Genomic DNA, 18,644 nt, shown 5'->3' with positions numbered 1-18,644 from the left:
ACGGTTAGTTCAGTGGAGGAGACAAACATCCAGCGAATCATCACAGAAATAAATGTAAAATAAAAATGTGCCAAGGTTTATGAAGAATAAGGACAGGGTGCCCTGAAAGCCTATGAAGCAGGGAGCAGTGTGCGGTGTGCAGAGGCAGGGAGAGAACTTCCTAATCTGGGAAGTCAGGAGGTCACCTTGAGGAAGTGAAGGGGAAAATTATGTAGTCTCTCTTGCCTTTCCTCCTCCCATTTTTCTCCTATCTGAAACTACCTACCTCCACCCCCAGATTTGCAACCTATATGTAACCATTCTGAAAGAATGGATTGGAATAACAGAAATAAAACTGTGCTCCAGTCAGGATATCATTCAGAGAATTCATTTCAAATTAAAGAAATGAATATAAATATTGATCTGATCATTGCACTGAACATTCCTTTATCTTCTCTTGTTTTCTTTTTTACCCATGTTTTCCCTCCAGAGAGGAAGGCAGTGAGTAGGAGTGAGGATGCAGTAGGTATATAAAAGTGATGAGACACAGGTCATAGATAGGCTGAGGCATCATGGAAAAAGGAAGAAGCTGGAGAAAAGGATTTGCTGGGTACAGACTGCAGAAATCTTATTAAAGGAAATCCCTAAAAGTAAATATCAAAGTGTTTAAACAAATCATTGTTCTCAAAATAAGAAGGTGGCTGGCAGGGCCTAGATGGGAATACTCAATTATGGAACTTAAATTTCTACAGCCTTGAGACGAAATGGAAATCTTTTGTTTTCACGTGGTTCATCATTGAGCTCGTTTTCTTTGTCCTTTTGGTTTTCTGTTTTTTTCTGAGATTCATTTACCTCTTCCTTAGGGATCCCTTTGAAATTCTGTTATTATTATTATTTTGTTTTTACCAACTTCTTGCTTCTAGAATATGTGCTTCCTTTCAGCCCAAGCACATTTTTTAAATTAAGAGGCTTTCTTCCAGAAGCAGCACTCAATCAGTCAATACAGGCCTATTGGACACACACTATGTATGTAGCATTCTAGCCTGACCACTCTGCAGGATACAAAGATACATGTCAGGGTTCTTACCCTCAAAGAACTTGGATTACAGAGGGACAGATAAAACTTGACACAGAGAACATGGTTTGTCAGTATAGTTAACAGAGACAGTGAAACTAACAAGTTTTTTAATGTCAGGCTTTGTGTAAGGAACTGTAATTATTACTTAATTTTATACCTGCTTCATAATGCTACTATCAGCCTTAAGTGGGATAATTTCTGTGACATTCTTAGCAAAGCGTTCATGGATAGTATTCACTATTAGGTATGATAATATGCCACCTATTCATGTGCACACAAACATGTTCTAGCTCTCCAGCTTTTGATTTGTTCCTTCCCCCTCTCTCTCTTTCTCTCTCTCTCTCTCTCTCTCATCAGTACTGTGCCAACTCCTGCTACAAGGGGGAAGTAGAGCACTTTTTATGAAGCAACAGAGGTAAACTCAGATTTTGATTTATGAAACCTTGAAATATTTCCAATTTCTGGATCAGTTATCATGCACTGTGCCAGCAAAATGCCATCTTCCAAATTGCACCAGAGAACCTCCAGTGACAGATCAGGCACATGTAAGATTCCGTTTTTAAATTCTGGGAAACTCAGGATGGTTTGTTCTGACTCACACAAGCATCAGCAGAATGTACTGAGCAGAGCCTGGTCAGACTTCCTTAGCCTTTTTCTGTCTGTGTAGGGGGGACTGTGGTAGAAATGAGTATGAGTATAACTGCGTGCAAGCTCAGCTGGGAGGGCTTTCTGATTATGCGGATCATGTTATTGCTCAGATAATTACAGTTTAATTCAGTTAAACTTACATTTACTGATCTCTTTTTATGTGTCATTTGTCGGTTGGGCATTGGAGATTCAGAGATGAACATGACTCTACCTCTGCTCTTGAGGCATTTGTGGGCTACTAGGGGAGATAGGCACATGGTGAGGTCATTACAGTATAAAGTTCTTATTCATTGACAAAATCCTGTGCAGAACACTATGGGAGCATAAAGGAGATACAGATTTCCAACCTTTGAAGTCAGAGAATGCTTCTGAGGAGGCAACACTAAATCTGATCATCAAGGACCTAAAAAAGTTTGCTTGATGAAGGAATCTGGGGTGGGGGCAGGGTTAAGCTTCAGAACGGGGACGGGGATAGAATTCCAGAAGTCAGGGGCAAAATGAACTAAGATAGGGAGACATAAGTAGTATACCAGGCATCCCTGTCTTGAGCACCTATCCTGCCTCTACTCCCCTTAGAGCTGAAACAGGAAATATAATCTGTTTACAAAGTTTCTTTATTATTATTATTATTATACTTCAAGTTCTAGGGTACATGTGCACAACATGCAGGTTTGTTACATATGTATACATGTGCCATGTTGGTGTGCTACACCCATTAACTCGTCATTTACATTAGGTATATCTCCTAATGCTATCCCTCCCCTCTCCCTCCACCACATGACAGGTCCCGGTGTGTGATGTTCCCCACCCTGTGTCCAAGTGTTCTCATTGTTCAATTCCCACCTATGAGTGAGAACATGCAGTGTTTGGTTTTCTGTCCTTGTGATAGTTTGCTCAGAATAATGGTTTCCAGCTTCATCCATGTCCCTAAAAAGGACATGAACTTATCATTTTATATGGCTGCATAGTATTCCATGGTGTATATGTGCCACATTTTCTTAATCCAGTCTATCATTGATGGATGTTTGGGTTGGTTCCAAGTCTTTGGTATTGTGAATAGTGGCTCAATAAACATACGTGTGCATGTGTCTTTATAGCAGCATGATTTATAATCCTTTGGGTATGTACCCAGTAATGGGATGGCTGGGTCAAATGGTATTTCTAGTTCTAGATCCTTGAGGAATCACCACACTGTCTTCCACAACGGTGGAAGTAGTTTACGGTCCCACCAACAGTGTAAAAGTGTTCCTATTTCTCCACATCGTCTCCAGCACCTGTTGTTTCCTGACTTTTAATGATCGCCATTCTAACTGAGTGAGATGGTATCTCATTGTGGTTCTGATTTGCATTTCTCTGATGGCCAGTGATGATGAGCATTTTTTCATGTGTCTGTTGGCTGCATAAATGTCTTCTTTTGAGAAGTGTCTGTTCATATCCTTTGCCCACTTTTTGATGGGGTTGTTTTTTTTTTCTTGTAAATTTGTTTAAGTTCTTTGTGGATTCTGGATATTAGCCCTTTGTCAGATGGGTAGATTGTAAAAATTTTCTCCCATTCTGTAGGTTGCCTGTTCACTCTGATGGTAGTTTCTTTTGCTGTGCAGGAGCTGTTTAGTTTAATTAGATCCCATTTGTCAATTTTGGCTTTTGTTGCCATTGCTTATGGTGTTTTAGACATGAAGTTCTTGCCCATGCCTATGTCCTGAGTGGTATTGCCTAAGTTTTCTTCTAGGGTTTTTATGGTTTTAGGTCTAACATTTAAGTCTTTAATCCATCTTGAATTAATTTTTGTATAAGATGTAAGGAAGGATTCCCGTTTCAGCTTTCTATATATGGCTAGCCAGTTTTCCCAGCACCATTTATTAAATAGGGAATCCTTTCCCCATTTCTTGTTTTTGTCAGGTTTGTCAAAGATCAGATGGTTGTAGATGTGTGGTATTATTTCTGAAGGCTCTGTTCTGTTCCATTGGTCTATACCTACCATGCTGTTTTGGTTACTGTAGCCTTGTAGTATAGTTTGAAGTCAGGTAGCATGATGCCTCCAGCTTTGTTCTTTTGGCTTAGGATTTTCTTGGCAATGTGGGCTCCTCTTTGGTTCCAAATGAACTTTAACGTACCTTCCATGCTCATGGTTAGGAAGAATCAATATCGTGAAAATGGCCATACTGCCCAAGGTAATTTATAGATTCAATGCCATCCCCATCAAGCTACCGATGACTTTCCTCGCAGAATTACAAAGTTTCTTTTACTCAAGTCCCCTTCAACAGACCAAGCTGAGGAGAGAAAAAGAAGAAACCACAGACTGCAATACAGAGGCCTGCTGCCAATGGACCTCATTTTGTAGGCAATAGAGAAATCCTCAAAGGTGCCCAGAATGACATTAGTACCTACCAGACAAGCCTTGGAATGAAAAGTTTGACTCAGAATTACCCAGAATGTTAGGGTTGATTCTTAGTCAGGGTGTAAGAATATTTCCTAAAAATTTTATTTCCTGAAGATAAAGTTGTCCTCTGAAGACCTTTGAGTCCTAACTAACTTAGAAGACTAAGTGCTCTTTCTCTAGAGTGAAATTAACATGTATTTGAAACCTGGTTTGCCACTTTCCAGGTATGTAAGTTTAGAAAAATACCTAATTATCTGAGTCTAAGATAAAGAGAATAACACCTATGTCTCATATGGTGATGATGGATATAAAGCATTTAATATGGCTCCAGGTACATTAACTGTAGCTGGTATTATTATTGGTTGTAATATTGCATTAGTGTTAGGATTAGCATTAATGTTGGTGTTAATATTAATCCTAGTGTTATAAATCAGTACCTTTGTTCAGCCAAAGGAAATAAAGATTTGAATACAAGCAGAGAAATTCTGCTATATCATATCAGGGTGATTCCTTTGGAAGCTTGAGTTTGAGTTAAAGATGTGACTTTCTCATCAGTTCTTGTCATTTCTTGCTTAGTCATAGGCTGAAGACTCAAAGAAAAAAAAACACGGGAATGTCTGGTTGGCACTGGGCAGAGTATTATTTAGGTCCACGGTCTCTTGGATGACTCCCTATTGTCTACAGAGGACACCAATCTGCCTTCCAGTCTCCTCCTGCCACACTGTACCTTACATCTCAAGCTTCATCCAAGTCTTACATCAGCTCACTAGAAGCAGATCTAAGATGAGATTTCATGTGTGCATGATTTATGGAGGGCAGTTCCAAGAAAAAAAAAAAACATAGGGAGTAAGGGAAGCACAAAGGAACTGTGCAGAAATATAGGTTCAGGTACAGTCTAAATTTAAGCTAATCTCGCTGGATACTTTGTAGTGTAATTCACATCACGGGATTTGTCTCACCGTGAGGTATGAGAGTTGGGGTTCAAATATGACTCCTGTGGACATCCAAGAGAGGAGGCTTCAATCACCTAAGGGTAATGTTCCTGAAAAGTATGCAGATATGAGCCTTCAATGGGTAAAAAAGATTTCCATGAATTTGGATGGGGACACAATAGCATCTGCTACAATCCACTTTAAGACCTCACTGTTCCCTCAAACATCATCCCCTCTTACCACATGTCTCTTCACATGTTGTGCCTTTGGCTGGAATATCTTTTACCTCTTTATGGTATTCCAGACCCTGTTTCAAACTGAGAAGCTGCAGCCAGCCAGCCACAAATGCTTACCCATTTCTGCTCCCACAGAACTGAGTTTATCACGAGGTATGGTAGCTTATCTGTGCACAAGTATAACTCAGTAATTTATGGTCTTCTTGAGGTCAAGAGTTGTTCTTTTCAGTTCATATTCTTAGCATATACTGAAATGAATGATGAGGAGAAAGATATATAGTACTTAATAGTCTGATGTCCTTTTAGATTGTGTCAAGCAAATGATGTGATTGTCCTTTTTACTTGAACCTGAGTTCACAGCATTTTATAGTGAAAAAGTTTTCATCCAGTAGCCAAAATAATATTGTGGCTAAAGCAAGTGATATCTATTTCATCCATTTGTGTAATGGTAGCTCATGGCTATATTCAACAAACACTTATTGAGCATATGTGTTGTGCATTTGACTAAAGACTGGAGATGTGAGAATAAACAATACCAATGTGGTCCCAGTCCTTACAAGATTTTACAGTTCCGTGGAAAAACACAGAAAATACACAACCATATAGCATGACAAGAGTTGTAATTGGAGACTATAGGGAGTTATGGGAACATGCACATGAAGAAGTTCTGGAGATCTGTTGCACAACAAAGTGAATATAAGTAACACTACTGAACCGTATACTTAAAAATGGTTAAAATGGTCAAAATTTTATGTGTATTTTACCACAAATTTTAAAAGAAGCTTAAAAATGAGACTCAATAGTTTGTTTATATTTATTTTATAATTATTGGAGTGAGAATGTTGAGAACAAAAGTAATTCAGGGCTGGGTGCGGTGGCTCATGCCTGTAATCCTAGCACTTTGGGAGGCTGAGGTGGACGGATCACCTGTGGTAGGAATTCGAGACCAGCCTGGCTAAGATGGTGAAACCCCGGCTCTACTAAAAATAAAAAAAAAATAGCCAGGCGTGGTGGTGCCCACCTGTAGTCCCAGCTACTCGGGAGGCTGAGGCAGGAGAATTGCTCGAACTCGGGAAGCAGAGGTTGCAGTGAGCTGAGATCGTGCCACTGCACTCCAGCCTGGGGTGACAAGAGCTGGAGTCCGTCTCATAAAAAAAAAAGTAATTCAGAAGTAATGGGGGTTCAGCATATATAGTAGGGTTATGGCAGTGTAAGAAAGCTTGTATTCTGTCCTGTGGGCAGTGTGAGCCATTGGAAGTTTTCAAGGAGGACTTTATCAGCATGTGATTCACAAAGTCCCCTGGATCAGTGTAGAGAATTTATGGGAAACGGGCAACCCCACAGACAGGCTAGCCAGCTCAGAGGCTGTTTCTATAGCCCAGCTGAGAACTTATGGGATCCTGAACATGGACAGTGTTGGTGGGGGTATGGGAAGAATAAGGAGAGTGTGGATTCAAGTATTATTTAGGATATAAATCAAGCAGACTCATCAACTTATTAAATTGGCAGATGGCAGCAGGCAAAAGACAGGATGGAGTCTGATTGACTCCTACTTTTCTGGCTCAGATGACAACATAGATGGTAGTGCCTTTATGAGAGAATCAAAAATGTGGAGCAGACGTGGGAGTTAATGGGTTGAAAGCCAGAGAAACTAAAATGGGCGCAAGTGTGACATTATTCCATCATAATGGGCGTAACTGATCAAAAGTGAATGTTAAATTTGATCTATGTTTCTGAGGCAGATTACATTCCCAAATTATTCATAAGGTTAGATAAACAAAAGCATGGCATTTGCAGTTCACAGAAATGTTCTAACCTCATTGTGTCGTGTATTCTCTGTGATTTTTTTTTTTCTACTAAGCAGCCAATTCAGTTTTCAGACTTGGACTTCATCTCTTTATGGGGTAGAGGAGAGGCTGATGATAACTGAAAGAGGATTCAGATTGCAATGATCTGGATAGGGTCTTGGCGCTTATGCCTGTCAGTTAAGGTGACTCTTGACAAGTACCTTAACTTCTTGGAGTGTTAGTTTTCTCATAGGTAAAATGGCCAAGAATGATTGCAATGGAACAAGTATGTGAGAGTTCTTTGGAAACTGCAGTTATGGCATTGTTATTTTTGTTGAGAGAGATATTACTTGGGACATTGAAGAAAGCCTACCCTGCCCCAGAAAGTATAAGTGTAAGTATTGATAATCTGCTTCTGAGGAAGAGTGAACAACAGATTGAATTACCATCCCTGGAGTGGTTCTTGTTACTTTTCCACTATGAGTCAGTCTGAGAGCTGATGTCCTAGAAATCATATATATATATATATATATATATATATATATATATGAAAAAATTAACCATTGATGATAACAATAATGGGACACTGGGAAGAAGTTAGACATCACAATTAAGCCTGTGATGGTGTTATGACAATGTTTAGATCCCTGTTCCCAATATCCCTGTGTTATGCACAAGGAACATAGGCAAAGTAAAGCAAACTAACACTTTATTATCTGATTAAGAGGTCAGATGTAGAGGGTTCCCTTTCATCTTTCCCAGGTAGGACAACAGCCTTGAACAATGGAACTCTAAAGGGACAGATCCAAGGGAAAAGGGGTACAAACTAGAAAAAGACACAGAAATAGGATGGAGACCCAGGCTGAGGCCAAAAATGGAGATAGACCCCAAGAAGAGGGCTGAGTTCCCTCAGAGCATTCCTAACCCTGAACCTTTTTTTTTCTCTGCCAACTTCCTTATATCTGTTTGGAAGACTCAAACAATAATCTTTACTGGTACAGTCATGTGTAAGCAAGATGGTTAAGAAAAGAGGAAAAGGGAACAAGAGAGAAGAAGTATTTACCTCTGTCCCCTCAGGGAGCCATACAATATAGGCAGATAACTTGCCTTGATTTTTAAAGTTCTTTAAAAGAGCTAGCTCTGCTTCTAAAAATTGTGATCTTTTGTCCTGGAATCTGACTAACCCAAATCAATACTCCTTCTCCTAGGGGGTGAAGTAAAGAAAGATAAGCTTGTCTTCTCTTTGAGTCTAATACAAATAATGTGGGTGACAAAATTTTTTCCTCATTTCAAAAGGAACTTAAATCACTCACACATTCTGAAAGAAAATTAAGTTTTCTAAATGAGATATACTGGAATTCTGTTTTCTTCTTGCTCAGTACTTTTTTTCTTCTCCATCCATAACCTAGAATTTTTAACACATACTTAGCTACTCTGGTCAGGAGGGTTACCTCCTCACTTACTTGAATAAAGTAAATGTTCTGTCTCATTTGTTATCGCCTTTCTGTAGCTCATAAACAAAGAGAGTATATTATCAGGCAGAAACAAGTCTGGACATTGGTCAATATTCGTGGTTAACTCAGTTCTGCTTGCATTTGACCTGGTCTATGGTGACCGCCAGAAGAGTCTGCAGCAAAGCCCATTTGGTGAAGTCAACAGTAGGTGCACACTGTGTCCTATTGATGAAGTTAGAATATGAAGTTCAGTCTATATCCTTTACAAACACTGATATATACATACTTGTCCTTTCTTTTCTTTTCTCCTAGAAGTATCGATATCAAGATGAGGACGCTCCACATGATCATTCCTTACCTCGACTAACCCATGAAGTAAGAGGCCCAGAACTCGTGCATGTATCAGAAAAGAACCTCTCTCAAATAGAAAATGTCCATGGATACGTCTTGCAGTCTCATATTTCTCCTCTGAAGGTCAGTTATATTGCTCTTCCGACTTTATAGTTGGTGACAGTAGTTGGTCTTAAGTGCTAATGGAGATGTTTGCTGGCTCGATTAAATGAGGCTCTTTTAAAACATGATAGACGACACGGGTTGCCAAAGGGTCTTTCTTGTGCATTGGAGGCCCACCTTGTATTTTTGGGACATATTTTTATTGCAATTGTTTGAATATCTGGAAAAATCATTTTAGTTGCTGAGAATGGAGTAAAGAAAGCGCCAAGAGTGAAACACTGAAAGGGAAAATAAGCTAACCACATATTTTTAAACCCCAAGTACATCAGGGTTTTGCTCAGATGCTCTCTGTTTGTCAGTACTCGTGGTCCGACAAAGGGAGCAAATATAACATGATCACATCTAATGATTGCCTTACTGTCTAAACTATAAAGGAAAATGTGTGAGTTGTCTAATCAATTCCTCTATTTTATCCTAGAGAAAATTGTTTACTAGATTTATTTCAATTCGGTGTCATACTTTTCCCAACACTTTCTACTTTTTAAAATTTAATTTTAAACAATTGCTTGATAAATTATATTTCGACAAGAAGAAGGTATAATTAAATGAGAAAAATACTTTTCTATGCCCCTTGGCTGTGCAAATTACTCTGCTTTTTTTTTTGGCTGAACTGGCGCTACTGGATTTTGTGTTTGGGATAAAAAGCTTATAAAGGTTGATTAAAGTTTAAAAAGAAAAAAATCAGAATATGGCTGAAATAACAGAATTGAAATGGAAAAAATAAAAGCACCTACCAATTAACTCCTTAGTAATTATTGCTAAACAAAAATTTCTTTCATCACTTAGAGCATTCATTTTGCCAGCACTTCTACATAGCTGTGCTACAATAAAAAATAAAGACATAAAAGTGTCTCCCGTGTTCTCTTGATCTTATTATACCTGCAAAAACATCTAAGAGAGGTTAACTTATGCTTAACCTTACGTTTCAAATTTTGGAACATTTCAAACATATTGGTATGCTAAAAATGTATTATCAAATAAATTAGCTATAGCTACTACCAATACATAAAAATATTAGACCAATTATCAAATTCCAGTAAATATTATATAGTAAGTAAAAATATGTAAATATTAATATTATGCTTCTGGGATTCATTGTGCAAATCTCTGCAATTTCTTTGCAAGTATTTGGATGACTGATGGAAATGAGTATGTTTAACCTGGAGAAGAAAATATTAAGAATTGGGGGACATGGGACTAAACCTTTTTTACCTCAAGAGCTGTCATCTGAAAAACACGACATCGATGTCATGCGGAAGGCAGAAGCAGATCCACTGTGCATAACTGACAGGAATGTATATTATATTTGGGAACATTTTAACACCACAGCTCCTGACATTTATAGCTACTCAGAAAAATTATAGACTACTTCATGAGACAGAAGTTCCCTATCCCTAGAAATCTTTCAGCAATGGATAATGACTCGTCAGAGGTTTTGTAGAAAAGACTCCTTCTTCCGCAGAAGGGTAAACAAAATTGTCTTTAAGGTCCTGTTTAGGAATCAGAATTCTGTGTTCAGTATAGAATCTTGCTGATTCCTAGAGTTAGACAGTACTCTTTAATATTTTCTAACAATTGCTGATCCTTACTCTGTTTACAAACCACTGAAAATTGAGAAAGGGCAGGGCCAAGAGACTGAACTGCATTGAAGGTACTTACATTTCAGTTTTATTCTTTCAAACTGGTTGAAAAACTCCCTATAAGAACCTCCATAGATCAAGCACAGTGGCCCGCACCTGTAGTCTCAGCATTTTGGGAAGCTGAGGTGGGAGGACCGCTGATCCCAGGACTTCAAGACCAGCCTGGGTAACAAGGCAAGACCTTGTCTCTGCAAAAAATTTAACAAATTAGCCAAGCGAGGTGGCATGCAAGTGTAGTTGCAGGTATGCAGGAGTCTGAGGTGAGAGGATCATTTGAGCCCAGGAAGTTGAGGCTGGAGTAAGCCATGATCACGCCACTGCACTACAGCCTGGGCAACAAAGTGAGACCCTGTCCATGCCACAATCCCCAACACACAGATACATAAAATTCGCCACCTTTCTCCCTTCCCAACCTTTCCTCCTTAATCAACTCTAGAGCATATCTCCCAAAGAACTTTAGGCTAAGTAGGTAGGATAATCAAGGCTAGCATTTTATATCCTTCTACTAGAATTGATAATATGGTGATTATTAGTATTATATTTAAGTCAACTAATAATGATAGATGAAATATTTGAAATAAGTGCATCTTTTGTCTTATGAGTAGGATCATGCCTGAAAGTAGTGAAATTCCTTGTGTTACTTCTGGGATTCAAAAATGGAATAGGGAGAGTCCAAATTTTATAATTAGTGCTATTATAATTATGAGGGATGTTAGCCTGGTTACAGTAAAAAAAAAAAAAAAAAAAAAAATGAACAGAACAATGAAAGCACCATGGGAGCTTTGTTTTGTATATTAAGTCTTCAGCATATACATGATAATATAATTATCTGAACATCTGCTGTTTTGGTGATTGCACCATCATTTATTATGCTACTCACTGTCTCATTTGGAAAACATATATCAGAGTTGAGGGGAAAGTATGCTTTTTCTAAAGCTCAGATCTCATATAAACAAAGGAATTTTTCCTATTTTTCCTTTATCCTTTGCCTTCCAGGAATCTTACAATTAACTGTATTCAACTTAAATGGGTTTCTCTTAGCCTAGATTTTCTGTTATATTTATGTCACTTCTAACTAATTTCCTAGCCTTTTATTGAGGGCACCTCATGTCAGTTTTAAGAACAGCCAACTATGAATAGCAGGCCCCTGGGATAAAACACCATGGTCCTAATAGATTTTTCTCCTTTTTGGAACCACCAGTTCTGTGGTATGGCCCCAAGGTATTGTGAAGAGGAGGGAAAGGGAAGCTCATCAAGGATTTCTACACTGGGGCTGTGAGGTAGCTATTTTGGGACCAGGATTTTTTTCATCATGACCTTCTCGAGGTGTTGTTTATGCTAAACAAGATGTGTTTGAGTTTTTATTTATTTATTTATTTATCTTAAACTTGTATTATAGGTACAGTGGTACATGTGCAGGTTTGTTATATAGGTAAACTGCATATCATGGAGGTTTGGTGTGCAGATTATTTCATCACTAGGTAATAAGCATAGTATCAAATAGGTAGTTTTTCAATCCTCACCCTCCTTCCACCCATCATTTTCAAGTAGGTCTCAGTGTCTGTTGTTCCCTTGTTTGTATCCATATGTACTCATTGTTTAGGTTCCACTTGTAAGTGAGAATATGCAGTATTTGGTTTTCTGTTCCTGTGTTAGTATGCTTAGGATAATGGCCTTCAGCTCCATCTATGTTACTGCAAAGAATATGATCTCATTCTTTTTCCTTTACTTTCTTTTTTTTCTTTTCTTTTTTGAAACGAAGTTTCCCTCTGTCACCCAGGCTGGAGTGCAGTGGCACAATCTTGGCTCCCTGCAACCTCTACCTCCCAGGTTCAAGTGATTCTCCTGCCTCAGCCTCCTGAGTAGCTGGGACTACAGATCTCCTGACCTCGTGATCCTCCCGCCTTGGCCTCCCGAAGTTTTTATGGCTGTGCAGTATTTTGTAGTGTATATGTACCACATTTTCCTGAACCCAGCTACTGTTGATGGGCATTTAGGTTGATTCCTTGCCTTTGCTATTGTGAATAGTGCTGCAAGGAACATACCTTTGCGTGTGTCTTAATGGCAGAACAATTTATATTCCTTTGAGTATATATCCAATAATGAGATTGCTTGGTCGAATGACAATTCTGTTTTAAGTTCTTTGAGAAATTGTCAAACTGCTTTCCACAATAGCTGAAATAATGGTATTCCTACCAGCACTGTATAAGCATTCCCTTTTCACTGCAACCTCACCAACATCTATTATTTTTTGACGTTTTATAAAAGCCATTCTAACTGGTGTAAGACGGTATCTCTTTGTGGTTTTGATTTGCATTACTCAAATGATTAGTGATGTTGAACATTTTTTCATATGCTTCTTGGCTGCATATATATCTTCTTTTGAAAAGTGTCTGCTCATGTCCTTTTCCCACTTTTTTTAAAAGATTGTTTTTTGGCTTGTTAATGGATTCTGAATATTAGACCCTTATTGGATGCATAGTTTGCAAAAATTTTCTCCAATTCTGTAGGTTGTCTATTTACTCTGTTGATAGTTTCTTTTGTTGTGTAGAAGCTCTTAAGTTTAATTAGGTCCCGTTTGTCAAATTTTGTTTTTGTCAGAATTGTTTTTGACATCTTCGTCATGAAATCTTTACCAGGTTCTTTCCAGAATAGTATTTCCTAAGTTATCTTTCTGGGTGTTTATAGTTTTAGGTTTTGTATTTAAGTCTTTAATCCATCTTGAGTTGATTTTTTTGTATGTGGTATAAGGAAGGGGTTCAGTTTCAATCTTCTGTATGTGACTAGCCAGTTGTCCCAGCACCATTTATTGACTAGGGAGTCCTTTCCCCATTGCCGGTTTTTGTCCACTTTATTGAAGATCAGATAATTGTCGGTGTGCAGCATTATTGCTGGGCTCTCTATTCTGTTCCCTTGGTCTATGTGTCTGTTTTTCTACCAGTATTATGCTGTTTTGGTTACTATAGCCCTGTAGTACAGTTTGAAGTCCAAGAATGTGATACTCACAGCTTTGATACTTTTGCTTAGGATTGCCTTGGCTCTTTGGGCTCTGTTTTGGTTCTATGTGAATTTTAATAGTTCTTCTCTAATTCTTTGAAGAATGTCATTGGCAGTTTGATAGGAATAGCACTGACTGTGTAAATTGCTTTAGGGAGTATGGCCATTTTAACAATGTTGATTCTTCCTATCCATGAGCACAGAATGTTTTCAATTTGTTTGAATCATCTTGGATTTCCTTGAGCAATTTTTTTGTCATCCGTGTTGTAGAGATCTTTTACCTCCATGGTTAGCTGTATTCATAGGTATTTTATTCTTTTTGTGGCTATTGTAAATGAGATTGAGTTCTCGATTTTGCTCTCAGCTTGGATGTTGTTGGTAGATAGGAATACTTCTGATTTTTGTACACTGGTTTTGTATCCTGAAACTTTGCTGAAGTTGTTTATCAGATCATGGAGCTTTTGGGTAGAGACTAAGGGGTTTTCTAGGTATAGCATCATATCATCTGCAAACAGGAATAGTTTGATCTCTTCTCTTCCTATTTGGATGCCTTTTACCTCTTTCTCTTGCCTGATTGCTTTGTCTAGGATTTCCAGGACTGTGTTGAAAAGGAATGGTGATAGAGGGCATCCTTGTCTTATTCTGGTTTTCAAGGGGAATGCTTCCAACTTTTGTCCATTCAGTATGATCTGGGGTTTTATAGCTCAAGATATGCTTTTAGATTGTCTTAGTAAAGACACTCTGTGTATCTCTCCTTCAACACCAATAGTAATAGGAATAAATGTGTACCATTTTTCTAGGGGAAAAAAAAAGTCCGTTTTAAGGTTGGCCAATTTTGTGATGTAAATATTCCCAGCATGGCTGATCTCAGGCTACCAACCTAAAGCTACTTTTTAAATATGTGGAAATGGAGGCACATGAGGCTCTCATGAGCTAGTATGAGTGAGCTCCAGCACAGCACTGTGATATCAGATTCAAGCACTAGCATTTTTATAGCAATAGGATACATTTCCTAATCAAGTTGTTATTATCACAGTTCAACTGTTGAAAAAGTTGCAATGATTAAAATCTAATGGGTTATTTTCTCATAAAGGAAGCCTGTTAGAATCAGGGAACTGCTAAAAAGGTACAAGGTCTCCATTAGAACTGTCATATTTTCAACTTCTTTGCCTTCTTTTATCTGTCTAGTATTCTTGGGTCAAACACTAAAAGGAAGAAAAGGAGGCAAAACACATAATCAGATGCTTCCCCCAGAATCCTACTGAGAAAACAATGTGACTCTCTAGTATTAATGGAGAATTTACATATGGCATGCCTAAACAGAGTGTGAGATTGCTGGATAACAGTTTAAATGTCACATTGAGTGGGCTCTGAATCATTAGCTGAATAATCTCACTGTCACAGGTTTGAGTATCATTTTCTCCATCGTCGTGTATTACTTGAAGCCTTGGTTCTAAGATTCATCTGTCTTTAGTGCACACCAGCTGCCTAAGTGATAGGATGGGCTTTCTTAGCCTGTTTTCATTAGAGTGCTTTGGCCAGTGTGAAGTGTGGGATTGGAAAAAGAAATGCAATTTAGTGGTGAATTCAAGGGAATTTGTTTTCCTTTCCTCAAGGTGGGGATGCATTCTCTTCAGATGCTACCTAGAATCTTTCATAAAAGAAATCGGCCTATAATAAACCACAAGAATTTTCTTTTCAGTTTAGGTCTTCTCACTTTAGGTCAGTTCAATAAATATTAACTGAGTGCCTACTATAGCACTAAGTAATGGGGAAACAAAGAGCAGTGAAACGATTTTCAGTACCTAGATTATTCTCTTGATTCATAATTAATTATTTTTACTTATGATTATTCCAAAACTGAAATTTGAACTCCTCAAACTTAAAACTATGGGGCCCAAGCACCTACCAGAGTGCCCTGTAGGAGTATTTATTAGCAAGAGAGAGAGAGAGAGAGAGAGAGAGAAAGGGGGGGAGTTAACTGCTGTCCTCTTCTTCCTTACCTAATCATCACTTATACAAAATTTCATAAATTCTAAACTTCATATTTTATCACATATTAACATATCTGAAATCTGGATGTGTCTTAAAATCAATGGCATCTTGCAGTTAAAATTGGCAGTATTTCCTAGGGTGTATTAAAAAAGAAATGTGTCTTGCAGTCAAAACCGGCTTAGATTCTTAAGTTCAGTAACTAATTACAAGGAAGATTAAAGCCTCTTTTTATAAATTGGTGTGAATTACTTTAATCAGATAAATATTATTGTGTGTCTTCGAATTTTCACAGGGACTGGAATAAACAGTTCTGGGAAGCTTTGCTGGAAATTAGGAGTATGTGAGGTTTGGGTAAACTTCAATACCCTGAGACAACTGGGCACTTGTTGAGTATATATAGAAGACATTTGAGAATCTGTAGGCAATGCACATTTGAGAACTTATAGGAGGAGAGCTGAAGCATGAAGAAGCCAATAAAAAAACTATAGACAAAGGATAACAATGTGTATTTTTTATACTATTTTCTTACTAGAGTTGCCAGAGCACAATCATAGGAAATTATGTTTTAGCCAAAAGTACAATAAAAACCCTCTTCCTACATAAAGCCTTTTCTATTAACTCTTGGCCAACCCCGACTGGTCATAAGATCCTATGGCACAAGGAGTTAGTGCATCCCACATAGTCATCATTTTAAAATATGCCTTATTCTATTGTTCTAAAAATTATTAGTTGAACTATACAGTAGTCCCCACTTATCTGTGGGGGATGCATTTTAAGACCCCCAGTGGGGCCGGGCGCGGTGGCTCACGCCTGTAATCCCAGCACTTTGGGAGGCCGAGGTGGGTGGATCATGAGGTCAGGAGATCGAGATCATCCCAGCTAACACGGTGAAACCCCGTCTCTACTAAAAATACAAAAAATTAGCTGGGCGTGGTGGCGGATGCCTGTAGTCCCAGCTACTCGGGAGGCTGAGGCAGGAGAATGGCGTGAACCCGGGAGGCGGAGCTTGCAGTGAGCCGAGATTGCGCCACTGCACTCCAGCCTGGGCGACAGAGCGAGACTCCATCTCAAAAAAAAGACCCCCAGTGGATGCATGAAACTGCAGATAGTACCAAATCCTATTTATATTATGTTTTTTCCTATGTTTTCATACGTATGTTATCACATAATTAAATTTATAAATTAGGCTCAGTAAGGGATTAACCACAATAACTAACAAAATATAATTATAACAATATACTTTAATAAAAGTTATGTGAATGTGCTCTCTCTCTCTCTCTCAAAATATCTTGTAGTGTACTCACCTGTTTTCAGGTCATAGTTGACCTCTGGTAGCTGAAACTGCATGAAAAGTGCAACCTAAGATCAGGAAGGACTGCTATATAATGTTCTTTCCTCTAGTTTTGCTGTTTTTCTTGCTCTTAGTAAATGTGTAAGCTCCCAAGACCTGGACTGCATCTTATTTTTGTTTTGTGTTGCTTTTCATTTTACTCCCTTATTGGAATCTAAAATGAAACTAGACTAGCATCTCCCAAAGTATGTTTGGTGGAATTTTGTCAGCATTATTAAAATAAAGGTATGAATGAATGCTTAAACACATTTGAGGAGTTAAATCCATTAACTTATTGAAGGATTTCTCAGAGCCTTTACTATAATAATATGAAATATAAACATCTAAGATGGAAATATGATTAGTACAAAGTATTTCCCAAACATATTTTGTCATAGAATTATTTCTTTAATATAAAATTATATTTTGGTTGGGCACATATACTTTTGGAGTGTACAATAAAGAAAGTGTGAAAGAAGAGGTCTCTCAAGACGTAGAAAAACTGTTTAATTTTTTGGAGCTGGAGAGGTTAGGATGGGTGTTGTCAGAGAAAAAAAATTATACACGAGATCATTTTTTACTTGAAGGAAATATGAAATAAGGGAGAAAAGTCAAGGTTGCCCTATACTCTAGCAGTTGTGTAACAGTATGGAAAAGTTCTGAGAATTGCCAAGTAGTTGGCTAGGATACTGACGCATAATGTAAGAATTAAGGAAAGGGGCATAGAGTGGGCCCAAACATCCCATAAAGCAAGAGAGATGGGCATGAACAGGTAATGAAGGACCTTATGTAGAGACTGGACTTCACCTTGTAGGTAATGAGGGGTGACTACAGAATTTTTAAAAAGGAGAATGACATGACCTGATATGCAAATTAGACCATTATTCATGTCATGTGTTACAGTGGAAGGAATAATTGGAAAGGTACGACATCAGATTCAAGAGCATCAGGTGAAATGTAAAAGATAGATAAGCTTTGATGTAAAGCAGAGGTATTGGGGTTGAAGGGAAGGATAGATTAGAAGGCTTATTTAAAAAGAGATATCATCAGGACATTGAGACCTATTACATATAGAAGGTAGAAAAGAGAGAGAAATAGAAGATAATTTACAATTTTTAAAATTTGACCCCAGAGTAGAGGATGTATCATGAAATGAAACCAAGAATGCCAGAGGAAGAGCAGATTTTAGAATGGCAGGGGAGGGAGTGGGATAATTTCTGAGTATATGTTGGAGTAACTGATTTTGAAGTATTTATGTTATACCCAGGTACAAGTGTTTAACAGTCAGTTTGAAATAAAGATCTGATCTAGAAAATGGAAACTTTGATGTTTTCAGTGTAGTTGGAGTTGTGAAAATGGATGGGATTGCTCAGGAGAGGGGAGAAGAACACAGAGGACTGAAACACAGGTCCACCACCACCATATATGGGCTTTGGGGAGAAAGAGGTACCTACCGAGGATAACATGAAGCAGTGAGAAATTTACCACAACATTTAGCCCTTAGTAGCTTGGAGCTTCTATTTTCATAACTAAGTTATGAACTTCTACTAAAAGGGAGTCATGTCTTTTAAATACAGAAATTTGTAGCTCCTCTACAATGCCTAAGATGGTGTTGACCAAATAGCAGATGTTTTAAAATACGTATTTGATTAATTAAAAAAAAAAAAGAAAAAAG

At 38.1% G+C, this 18,644-nt stretch overlaps 1 protein-coding gene across 13 annotated transcripts in view; it reads left to right on the top strand.

The window, feature by feature from the left end:
• Positions 1-18,644, top strand: part of DLG2 (discs large MAGUK scaffold protein 2) — a 2,166,992-nt gene that overhangs the window by 1,074,168 nt on the left and 1,074,180 nt on the right. For 9 of the 13 annotated variants that reach the window (XM_034934113.3, XM_055093779.2, XM_055093777.3 and 6 more), the window contains one exon: positions 8,807-8,968. In XM_034934113.3, coding sequence (XP_034790004.1) covers positions 8,807-8,968 — 162 coding nt within the window. The remainder of the gene's footprint in view (positions 1-8,806; positions 8,969-18,644) is intronic. The other 4 variants (XM_063608698.1, XM_034934124.3, XM_034934121.3 and 1 more) reach the window with 1 other exon arrangement.

The sequence above is a fragment of the Pan paniscus genome, chromosome 9, assembly GCF_029289425.2.
Source record: "Pan paniscus chromosome 9, NHGRI_mPanPan1-v2.0_pri, whole genome shotgun sequence".
Classification (NCBI taxonomy): Eukaryota; Metazoa; Chordata; class Mammalia; order Primates; family Hominidae; genus Pan; species Pan paniscus.
The sequence above is the reverse complement of the archived record's forward strand: the minus strand, read 5'-3'. Positions and strand labels throughout refer to the sequence as shown.